This window comes from Ischnura elegans, chromosome 3 (genome assembly GCF_921293095.1).
Source record: "Ischnura elegans chromosome 3, ioIscEleg1.1, whole genome shotgun sequence".
Lineage (NCBI taxonomy): Eukaryota > Metazoa > Arthropoda > Insecta > Odonata > Coenagrionidae > Ischnura > Ischnura elegans.
In genome coordinates, this window is record NC_060248.1 from 42,208,432 (window position 1) to 42,221,086 (window position 12,655).

The following is a 12,655-nucleotide window of genomic DNA, read 5'->3' on the forward strand; positions in this document are numbered from 1 at the left end:
TGCTATACTGCCTCATAGCAGTGACATTAATGCATATATGTACATATGTAGTTGAATAAGCTACTTATTAAAAGATAAATGTACACGTATAAAATGATTTATAGCTATATAATTAATTTATGGCTACAAATAAAAGCCCAGAGGCCTTATGTAATCTTCAGAGTCACAGTAAGAGAGAAATATGACTTATACATAATAATATGACTGAAGTGGCACAGTAAGATGAGTCATATTTCTCTCTCACCATGTCACTCACTTAAGAGAGGAATATGATATAAGCCATATTCGTCTCTTCCTATGACTAATAAATGCTAAAGAATGACAAAATATCACAAGATTAGAGCAAAAGCAAAATTTGTTAACACACACCTTGCAGGGGACCAAGCCTTTTCATCAAGTATGTACATATTCGTAGTGATATTTTATAAAGTCTATTGTCCTTTCATTTTGCTCTCTTTCCACGAACCTCTGAAGGTTTGGACCTGGACTTTTTCTGAACATATTAGGCTAAGTGAAACACAAATAACCTACCTAAAAGGAATGGTATAGGTAAGGTCAAAATATTGACAAAACTGTCTAAACTTGATCATATACGTATGTAGTTAAAGGAAAAACGGAAGGATGATGGTATTCTCTCAATTCATACAACATTTTCTGTTAGACCCGACTCTGAAAGCCTTTACTAAATGACATATACAATTAAAAGACCATTGCCTTCAGGATTTACTCTGCTTGTCTTCACTCTATCTGATGACATTTTTGCCGATGTTGCACACTTCCTCAGGCCAGTGAAGAGGCCAGAAGAAGGCAACTCCAATGCTGGCAAAACTGCTATCCAATACATACAAGGAAGACATAAGGACTACATCCTGAAAGTAACGATGCTTTATCATTTTCATCCCTTCTAAGCCGATACAAAGATATCATAAACAACTTACTAAAGTGTTTTACTCAATTTCCTGATACCCCAAACCAGCAAAGAAAATTTTTCGCATCTAACAAATTACAATGCTATATGTATAACATATTTATATGTTTCCATGGGAAAATATTGAGGCTTCATGGACCCTATCTTTAAAACACATAATGCGCTTACTGAGAGAAATGATCTGTATCCATTCTGATACTGATTCATCTATTCCAGGATGAAATTCAGAGTAGATTCCAAGAGAAATTCCTTTCTTTGGAATCAGAAGTAAAGAAGCGTGATGAAATTATACGTCTACTGGAGAAGCGCATCAGTGAGTTGGAGCAGGTAAGTAATATTACAGCTATAATCCTTAAGGTTTAACGCAATCAATAATACTATGATAAATGCAAATGAACAATTTTCACATCCCTGCCTTCAATTTTAATTCAAAATCACTAGCATACGAAGAATATTTCTGTGCTGTAAACATCATTCGATCGAACCATACAAAAAACTCAGCAAATAAAATTATAAGACTGATGTCTAGAACACATGAAATTATTTTAAATGGTAGTGATGTAGGTCTTTGAGGTACTCATTCCAAATAAATAGTGTAATTCTCTGCTGAAGGTTTCTCATAATTTCTTTTCAGCCTGACACTGGTACACGCACGAATGGCAATACAGTTTCAGAAGATGATGATGACTCTTCATCCTCAACTGATGAAATTAATCCTTTTATGGTGAGAAAATTTACAATTGATCCACTTTGAGTACCAGCTCCAGATTCTTTTAATATGTGAAAATTCAATTTGTCCCCACAGAGAGGTGACTCTGCAGATACTGTCGTAACAGCTGAATTGGAAGATGACATTCAAGTAGATGACTACTTCGATAATAATTCACTGGACCGGGGTGGTGACATGATACGACAGAGAAGTAAAACATCCAGCAAGAGAACAGTATCCCATTCCTTCTCAGAAGACACGTCACTTAAGGAAGATGATGCGAGCAGATCCACAGCATTATCACAGTGGCTCAGTAATAGAGACGGAGATTTTAAAATGTCCTTCTCGTCAACATCATCCTCTTCTTCCTTCACTTCCTCATCCCCCTCCTCCAGCCCATCTTCCTCAAGCCAAGATGAAAACGACGACATCCAGACACCAACCAGAAACAAAGATTGGGAGGTGCAGATGCTGGCTAGGGAGATGGAGAGACAACAAGGAGTACGACGACTGAAAGAGTATGATGAGCAAGCAGAGAGAGGAGGCAAGGCAGCAGATGACGATGAGGACCTTGACAGCCATCATCGCTTGGCAAGACGGTTCCTAAAGCTCTCACGATCTGAGCGTGAGCTGCTCGAGAGATTGCTGGGCTCGGAAGATGATGCTGACGAGGAGGAAACGGAGGAGCGAGAAGCAAGCAATCCCACGTGGCAACAGAGTAGGAGTTTGCGACAATTACGGAAGAAGGTGAGAAAGGGAGAGAGCAGGAGGAAAGGAGCAGTGTCATCAAGGAAGAAAAATGGTGGCAAGTCGAAAGGAAGTGGTGGTGACAGTAGATCCACATCGCAGGATGCGAGCTTAGAAGCTGATGCCTTAGCAGAAGCGAAGAAACGAAAAGCATGGATAGGACAACAGTTACTGAATGCTCGGTCCCTTGAGGAAGCTGGTTCATCAAGCAACAACATTCCCTCATCATCGGCATCCCGCAGAAGAGCTGCATCAATGGGACAGCTTCCATTTCTGTTGCCCCTGCCAAGTTTATCGTCACTATCAAACTCTTTCCGGGGCATAGCCAAGGCCGCAACAGGGCAAGCATCATCTCAAATCCCTGAACCAGATCCTGAAAAGGCTGTGGTTACGATCTCAGGAAGTGGTCACAGTAGCAGCGATTGTCCACTCGATACGACAATTGTATCAAAACCTTCACCTGTTCCTAAGCTCTGAAGGTTGATGAGTGATGAATTAAGCATCTCAATTATCAATATCCATTCATCACTCAGTTTAATAAATTCTTGTGATTTTAGTAGGTTATTAAAAATTCAAAGACATTACCTAGGCCATGATCGTATTCAAGGGAGACACTGGTGAGTGTGTGCGACTAAATACTGCACTCAAACAGTGACTGTGTTTCTCTACACCAAGGTTACACCTTGAGGACACTGCTGAACAAATATCCTTTTACCCTGAAGGGGGACTCAAGTGATCAAAATAGCTTCCAGATCTAACAAAGCACAAAAAAGTGATTAAGGTATTTTCAACCATTCAAACACTGATTTGAGTACCAAAACATTATCATTCTAAAGGGGAAGTTATATAACACCATATATTCTGTTGTATTCTTTTGCGGGTCACAAAATCTGTACAAATGTCATCACTCTCTTTCTTTTGTTATGCTTTTTTCTTTTAACTCCCTAAAAAAAATGTTAAAAATATTTTGGAAAGTCCTGATAAAGCATTGCCCTGCCTGACACGGGTACATTTTGATTTATTCACATATTCTTATAATTCTCAGAATGAATTCCCCTTGAAAATCCAATGATCACAAATGCTCCATGGATTGAAAACACAGAACTTTTTATCACTGTTGACATTTATAAATCAATTTTTAATTGGTCGTAATGTGTGAAACTTGTTTGAGAAGCCATTGAGAAAGGAATGATGTATTTTACTATGAATTTGTTGCTAAAATGTGGTTACAAGAATATCTTTATTAAAACCTATGAGGATAAAATAAAATTCCCCTGACTTTAATTATTGCCATGCTAATGAGCGCAAAGGGTGATGTTTATTTTTAATGCATGTTTTCATTGGTGCATTTTTATAGAAAAATGGGGAAGGTAAATTTACTTCAAGAAGGTAAGCAAGCTTCAAATTAAGAAATATTTAGTCTTGTGATCGCCAATAACAGATGCAATACCATAATGAAATTGAAGCACTTCACATTGAGCGTCTCCACTTTAATATAACTTCAACTTTTGTGGCTAAAATGACTTCAATAGATTATCCTCTTAAACTTTGCCGTCCAAACATTAGTGCCAATTATAAGGCATGGATTAAATAATTTAATGAAGACTATGATCCTATATTTACTATAAGCTCCAAGTACCTATTATACCTAAATGAGAATCAAGTGTTCTTCCATCATCTTTTGAATATGAAATAGAACAATGTATAATATTACGATACAGGGAAACCCAATGTATAAAGTAAGTAAGCTTACCAAAAGCATTATGATAAGGACAGAGGTATTGTTATAACATTGTTTTTACTGTTGCTGTTTTTTTATTATTTAATAAAAAGGTAATTATTAAAATATGCCCAAGAAAATAAAATCAAGACATGATACTGAGAATTCATCTAAGTAATTTATCCATTATTTGAAAAATGCAAAGACAGATTTACATATTCTGAGGTCAGATACTGACTCTCTGAAAAGAAATTTAACTCACAGTTTTACACTACAGCATATGAACTTTAGATACCTATTAACAGTAAATAAATGACAAACATAATCAAAAATGTCAAAATTTGAATTACTGGACAATCAAAAAATAATCTCATCATTTAGTAGCTGACCCTACTAAAATAAAATTGAAATAATTTAGAAGAAAATCTCTCCTGCCTTAATTGTAAATCTGTCATTGCAGACCTTGTACCCATGAATGCCTGTATAAAATAAAAAAATGGCAGTGAAAAGACATCATAAACAGAAAAATGAAAAATCGAGGTGGAATGGTCTAAAATGTATGAATAGATCAATAATTTCACTGCTGATGCCTAAATAGTATCAGTTTTCTCCATGACATTTTTTTTCCTGGAAAATACACTTGATTTTGGTTTCATATGGATTTAACTACCTCCAAGTATTACTAAGACAACAAATCCCTCTGATTAAGAAACTTCTATAAAATAATGTGCCGGAAAGTCAGTCTGCCACATTGCATCAAAAAAAGCCCTATCTTATCAGGTAATAGATCAGTCAAAGAGACCAAGAGTAGGAATAAAATTAAAGCATTATAATAGCAATATTTTAATGGATGCTGAAAAAAATAAGTCTTTAGTTTCATACAAGACTGGCGCTATGCAACCGAAACATTGGAAAGATATGAAACCAGGTTTTGTCTTTCATGACCAAGTAACACAAAATCAAAAATGTTGATGACTGACGATTATAGACCAACAAATGATCGATTATTTTGCGGATCCATAGTTCTCATCATTTTTATCAAGCCCAATGAAACCTGAAGCTTTAAAGCAGATTCAAAAGGTATGCACTCAATGCAAGTTATTGCTTTCGATGAAAATAATTTTTTTACTATCTCAAAAGCAATAAGCTACATTGCAACATAGAATCACAAAAATATTAACCATTTATGGTATTTGGAGAAGATTGAAAGTCAAATTTGTATGAAACAAACAATTCAGTATTCAGCTTGATTCTACAAAAATGACAACAACGTTAACCAGAATAACTGATGCACTTCAAATTATCTTTATAATGTAATATAGTCTCCTTATGCATTAAAATATTATGGATATGGTTAACCCAAATCCCTGTTCTAATGGTAATGGAAGATGCAAATGGCAAATATAGCACGCAGCCACATATTACCTATTTAAGATGAGACATTGTTACAATTAATAATTCATAATAAAATAACTCATCCAATACAGCCTCAATAATACTGCAAGAATGGGCTCATTCAGAAAATTAACAAGCCTCCTGGATATTTTTGTTGCCATTTCGCTGAGCAAGTTACAAGATATGATTCCCTCCTAAATTACTTCTTATATAGCCTTAGATCTCAGCAAGTGCACTAAAGTACAGCTAATACAAGACCAAATGAGACAAACATCTTAAAAAAGCATTACATAGCAAGAAAGGCAGGATAAATTATCACACATTCTTTACCACGAGGCATGTATTCACACCTAAAATATCAGGAAAAAGCTGTGATTCATGTATTAAGTTGATAACTTCCACCAGCAGGAAATTATTTCCAGAGTTAAAAATAAAATTCACTACCATTACAATGCTGAAAAGGGTGTCAAGTTACTTGATTTTTTTCAGTTTTACCTGATATCACCAGGCTTGCAAAAACTTAAGACTAAGATTAAGTAGTAACCCAAGTCCATTACAAGGTGGAACTCAACAGCTTAAAAATTTTTCTCCGGCCTCATGTGGATCTGGTCCGGCCATCAACGCCCACTGCCACCTCTCACCATCACCATGCCCTCTGCCATAGAGGCAGGTGAGATTTCATTCAAAAGTAGATAACACATGCTGCACTACACACAAGGTCAGGCAAGGCAGCCAGTTACAAAGTTTGTTAAAACAACCTCACAAATTTTAAGAAATAATTCTTCAGTGATGCCAGTTAATTCTGCATTCCAACACAATACCACATAGCTCTGAATGTAGCTCGTGCCTCAATCTTTACTTAATATCTCTGGGAGTAAAGAAGGAAGCGTAAATTGCTTTTTTTCTGCAAAAATTAGGGTTAATTAAGAGAAACATAGCACTTCATGTTTTGGATGAAAACTATATTTATATATATACCAATGGTGATAGTTTGTTCCTAAAAATTCACCATAAACATTCCAAAAATAAATATCATAACTCTTAATCTACCCTCATAAAAAGTATCATTTTTCTGGTGTTCTAAAACAGCCAAAAATTTTGTTTGGATCATGCTGAAATTTTTGCAAACTCCAGTACCAGACACGAGAATAGCTTCCTCTATTCATCTCATGCAAAAAAAGACCATGTGTCCAACACATTTTATCTTCACTAATAAAGGTGGTTGCTGCCGAGGTATCTCAATGTTTTCTCATGTTACATACATTCAATTTAAATGTTTGGCTCTGATTACCAGTCTGATGGTTCAAGAAAGAAATGACTCATTTTTGCAATGGAAATTTGTGCACTAAAAACTGTTAATTGGTAAATTCACAACTTCAAATTACAAATTAAATTAGCAGTTACTGAGGATACTAATCTATGCATGAAAGTGCTTCAGGTCTAACCAAAAGCAAGATTTACAGCTTGAATTGGCCTCCAAATAGGCCTTTCAGGCTAACTAAAGCCACTGAAATGAGCTGCATAACAAATTTCTGATATGTTTGATGCAGAGATTAGCAACCAATTTTTACAGAGATTAAGAAGGTATGGATAAAAAGAAGGTTCCTTGCTCAAGTTGAAGATAAACATTGCACTCTGCATTGGAAATGTTGATGTAACAAAAAGTCTTTAGCATAATTTGATGCCTAATGTCCAAGGAACAGAAAAAATCCATTACTTAGCATTTATCAAATGATTTTAGGATCATGGGAGCTAAAATTCAAAATGCTTTTTGAAACATGTCAAAATGTTTTATTTATAGTCAATTTTAACAATATCAACTTAGAACCACCATACTGTGATGATCATATCATAACCTACAACTTCACAAATTCTTGATTTACATTTCCCATTTTAGTTCTAGGTTGAACGATATTTTCCATACACCCATTGGTGAACAAGCGCAAAGTAGTTTCTAGCATGGTGAAGACTAATTATTTTTAAGGTCATTACAGCTGAACACCGAGTTCAAACCATGCTTCTAGTGCATACATATATATGTTGAACAAACTGAAGACTACAAAAAAAATATCAGGCTTTGAGTACACGATTTTCAAATAAAAATTTTCAGAATATATTAATCCCAAGCATTTCGAATGAACAGTACATTTACACTCAAAAAACGCTATGGAATTTGTGAACTAAATACATGAAATTTATGTACAAAGAAGGTAGAGACAATAACAACAGTATGCCTAACACTAATAAATTTTCCACAAGAGAATTATCAATAATAATAAACTTAAAAAAACTAATAACAAATGGTATATCGTTCATTCAATCATTATAAATATATTTGGCTAGAAAAAATATGTAAGTATTCATACCCATTTATTCATGGTGATTTGATATAAAATTTTGGGACAAATTCTTGATGCAAACAACATTGAAACATAGCATCAATCAAATCCAAACGACATTATTTTTCTCATGGAAATGTTGTGTCATAATCACAGTAATTTTAGGTGAACAGAAAAATATATGTCCAGTCCATACATAAATCTTGGTACACATGCTTTGCTATACGCAGCTGAGAATCACATAATCATGTAGATACCAGACATCACTTTTTTAAAATCTGTTTCATATCTCGATTTTGTCTAGTGATTGATAAATCAGCACGATCAGCCTTGGTTGATATATTTTCAATTAAATCATTTTGAACATCAATTTCTTCACCAAGACCCCTGGCTAGACCCTTAAGACGGCTAATAGAGCCACTTATTTCATCTGTAAAATAATAAAAATAGTTCCATTAAGACTGTGTTCCTTCTAGAATGCCATTATTAAAGGGCTTAGAAAGCCTTATAGGCCCTAAAATGAACACTTAGCTTTGAATTAGTACATTCACAGAACCATAAATTTACATAGTTTTCATAGAACATAGAGAAAATTTTTAATACTAACTAATAAAGGCCTGGTTACACGGTGCATTAACCCGTACGGGTTAATGTATGAATGCGTGTCTGAATGGTGGACATTTGCGTGAACGAGGAGCATGAATGAGCGGTTACACGGTACATGCGTTCGCACAAGTTTTCACACATTTTCTCGTAACGCGAGGCGTTTAATTTTTGTTGCCACTAGGTGGCTCTGTTATGAGTTCAACTTGTGCGAATGCAAGAATGAAATTAGAACAGGTTCTATTTTCCGTTCACGCGTTCATGCATTTGTACATTTTGGGGTGGTTACACGGTGAATTTTTCCGTTCATTCTCGCATTCATACATTTAGACAATCCGTACGGGTTAATGCACAGTGTAACCAGGCCTTAAGAGTTAATAAAAGGAAATTTAGACATAGCCAGCTTTCAGCCATCAGAGAACAGTATTCAATGAAGATTCCAATAAACATGTCAATGCACAGAAAAAACTGGTATGTTTGGAGATTATATGCGCAAATGTATTCACAATGAACTTTTCCTCAAACACGATTTAAAAAAATGGCTGATACATCACAGCACAAATGTAAACGTCTAATGCAACTCAATATGTAATAGGCATGAACAGTGACAGAAATTGTGAGCTAGATATGGGGAGTCAACAAGAGGAAATAATTTTGGAAGCTTTTGCTGACTAACAAGAACAAAGGGTCAATAAAAATTAATATGGAAGTTCCAAGCAAAATGACGAATTTTAAGCTTAAAGTGCACTTAATTTTATTCAGGCTAATTTAATGTGCTTACTGACCTAATTAAGATATGACAAACATTAAAAGTAATAATTTAATTAGTGTGCAAAAAAGTTACTAACCTAAAGTCACCAATGAAACCGATTGTCACTAACACTTGGTTTAATAGGGGAAAACATACATCAAAAAGAAGATATGGCAAGGAAAAGCTTTGTAAAGTTATGGTGTGAAGAACACTCAAGAATTATATCGAAGAGGGCAGAAACTATGGGTGTTATTTCATTAGAACGCATGGGAATACAAAAAGAAACTTATTTACAGCCGAGGTATGTAATGCTTATATGTAATATGGTTTTCAAATCCAGCCAACTAACCCCCAGAGTTAAAGAAATAGATTCCCAATACAATAATGGAGTATTATAGCCTTGAGTATTATACTCTAATTTCAATGTCTACATAAGGACGCAATATCATTTGAGTAATATAACCTCAAATCTCCTTCATATGAAATCAATGGCTGGTCAACAAATACAGCTATTCACAATAATTAATTATGCCTACGCCAAGAAAATAAATTCCCTTGATAAAGAAGCGCAACATAATATGTTAAAGGGTGATTCTCAGATAGCTCATGAAATAAAAATCTTACCCAAATTTTTATTTAATATCTCGCCCACATGTCCACTCGGCCTTTCAACTTCCCCACCTAATCCTCGGACTCGCAGCCCTGGAATAATGAAATGATCGGATTAAGTAATCTCATACACATCTTATTTGTTCTTCAAATGCCACTTACAAATTCCTACTTACCAGGATGATCAGACACATATTCGTTTCTCTCACTAATTGCAAGTTCATCTAGACGCTGAGTCAACGGAGACGGCCTACTTGACTCCCTCGGCATATCCTGAGATCTAGGAACTTCATTTGGCCGTCCACTAAGGTAATTCTTTAAACTTCCGAACACGCTCTAAAACAGTAATAATGAATATGATGAAATCGCCAATGAATAAGGCGAAGGATGACAAGGACAACACCATTGATTCAAGGTTACTCGATAAACAGCAGCGTATGCCATCTGTTATGTACCTTGATGCTTTGGATGTGTTTCTGACTAGTCCTCAGGGTGCTATTAATATCATCTAATCTTCGTTCGGTTCTCTCAAGCTGCTCCCTTTGTTTCACTAATTCCTAAAAGGTAATACTTCAGTATGAAACCAATATCAATTTTCCAAATATCGCAAGGAAAAAATAATTTGAATACCTCAGCAGTGGCTACTCCAATTTGCTCTGATTCTCTAAGAATACCTATGGACCTCTGGGATGACTGAATAGTTCTTTCTTCGATCATTTTCTTTCTTTCTAGAAGCTGAAGTCGTTTCTCTTCCAATTCTCTTTCTTGGTCGTATTCTGGTGACAGCATGTAACTCGAGTTTCCCTTCTTGGCCCCTCGAAGGAAGGTTTCATCGTCCACATCATCATCTTCTTCTGGGTAGAATGGATTTTTTGGGGCACTGTTGTAATTATAGCCAGCCATATCACTTAAAATTTGAGAATATAGGAAGTGTCACAAGACAACAACACCTGCCTCTATGGCCTTGGGTCGAAATCTAAGCTCAATCGCAAATCTCGCGATTATCGATATATGATCCCAGAGTCGCAGATTTGCCCTTGCCTCGATTCGGGGCATCTCGAATCGATTCAATCTTAGACCATTTAAGTAAGTAGACCTGCCATTCGGGCGGAACGCTGTGGCCAACTTCGCACGGCGTGGAAGTGAGTGGGATGAGGGAACGTGACGTCACGGTTGGGACCGCAGACGATATTCCGTATGCGCGCTTGAGATATTTTAACGCTCATCCGCTGCAAAGTCGCTGAAAAGCGACGATATTGGGCACGCAAAATGATTATTCACTTAATAAATATATTTTTACGATGAACCAAGGCATTTTATAGCCTTGACTGTGCGCAAAAAGCTAAATAAATCAAGATAAAGCGAAAAGCGATCGTATTAAATAAATTGATTAAGAATGTCATATGTAAACATGGGCGTACCCAGCGAAGGGCAGGGGGAGCAGCTGTCCCCCTAGAAGCAAATATCGCAAAAGTCTTTAAGCAAAATCAGTACTGAATTGAAACGAAAGTATTCAACAAATTTTCTTCAAACCAACGAAAAATGATATGTATTAGTATAAGTTAAGTAACTGAAATAAAACTATTTTTTCAATGAAATAATCTCATAAACTAATAAAGCGCTCTTGTAATGTTCTTTTAATGTTGTTTTCATTCATCTTTTCCAGGCTAAAATGTCTCAACTTTGCTTGCCCCCCCCCCCTCCTAGATCATGGCTTCCCCCCTAGACCATGGCTTTCCTCCCCCTAGACCATGGCTTCACCCCCTCTAGGTGAAAAAACAGGGGTTCTGGAAAGTATCACGTAATTTTTTCCGCAAAAACCAGTTTATTGCGACCGCGGTAATCTTCAATAAAAATAATTAAACAAATCGTTTTATTTATGAACCCAACACAATGAAGCCTAGATTAACGTATTTACACTGAAAATACGCATTTTGAAAAATCCTACGTGAGATTAGAAAGAAGGCGTGGAGCAAAATCCCACGATATCTCACATAGGATGAAGGGAGGGGTCCATAAAAAGGCAAAATTATTTTAGAAATATTACTTATTACTAGTAGATTAACCTAACGGTGACATTCCTATAAAATGAATATTAAGACTGTCCCAACGGTCGTGTGTCATTTTTGACCTGTAATTTTAGTAACTTTGCATCGAGCAATAATCATGAAAATTGGCACACTAATATGGGGAAAGGTCCTAAGTTTTGTTGAGTTTAAGCAAAATTTTACAATTTTGACCTTTTGACCCCACAATGTGGGTCCAAACCAAAAATTTTAATTTGCCTTATGTAGTTTTAATGTAAAAAATCGAGATTGAAAAATGTCTGAATTTCATTGATCAAAATGTCAATTCTTGGGTTTTCGGACACAAGAAACCTGAAAAAAAAACACTTTCATTTACGAAAATTCAACCGTTGACCCAGTAAGGTCACCGTTAAGGTCATAAGGGTGGCAAAAAGAATAGCATACCAACAAAGGTGTCGATCCATGGATTGTATAGGGCACCCAAGTCATTGGTATTGTCCAAATACCCGTATTATTCACTAATTGACCTCCAAGGTAAATACGGAGGTCAAAGGCCATAGAGGTAAACGTCCGGCCATCGTGACACCCAGGTTTCGAACCATGTCGAACCATATTTCGAACCATATTTTAATTCTTCGTTAAAACTTTCGCGGGTGCTCGTCATGTTGAATTAAAACTTTTGGGCTATGTCGCCGCGTCAGATTTTGGGTGGCCCCAACGTTTCCCGACCGATGCTGGTCGCTTTCTCAAGGGAATCTGAAAGGGATTCCCTTGAGAAAGCGACCAGCATCGGTCGGGAAACGTTTGGGCCACCCAAAATCTGACGC

At 36.1% G+C, this 12,655-nt stretch overlaps 2 protein-coding genes across 2 annotated transcripts in view; one reads left to right on the plus strand and one right to left on the minus strand.

Annotated features, from left to right (window-relative positions):
* The window catches only part of LOC124155693 (serine-rich adhesin for platelets-like), a 302,267-nt gene extending 298,614 nt beyond the window's left edge, over positions 1-3,653 (plus strand). The window contains exons 20-22 of the mRNA XM_046529723.1: positions 1,145-1,255; positions 1,563-1,652; positions 1,734-3,653. Coding sequence (XP_046385679.1) covers positions 1,145-1,255; positions 1,563-1,652; positions 1,734-2,861 — 1,329 coding nt within the window. The 3' untranslated portion in view covers positions 2,862-3,653. The remainder of the gene's footprint in view (positions 1-1,144; positions 1,256-1,562; positions 1,653-1,733) is intronic.
* A 3,614-nt stretch (positions 3,654-7,267) lies between these two features.
* LOC124155692 (synaptosomal-associated protein 29) lies at positions 7,268-10,787 on the minus strand. Its single transcript, XM_046529722.1, has 5 exons — positions 10,432-10,787; positions 10,257-10,358; positions 9,978-10,137; positions 9,817-9,894; positions 7,268-8,268 (listed from the first exon to the last, which is right to left on the minus strand). Exons 1-5 carry the CDS (start codon positions 10,702-10,704, stop codon positions 8,102-8,104), a joined length of 780 nt encoding a protein of 259 aa, XP_046385678.1. The 5' UTR covers positions 10,705-10,787; the 3' UTR covers positions 7,268-8,101.
* Between the last annotated feature and the right edge of the window lie 1,868 nt (positions 10,788-12,655).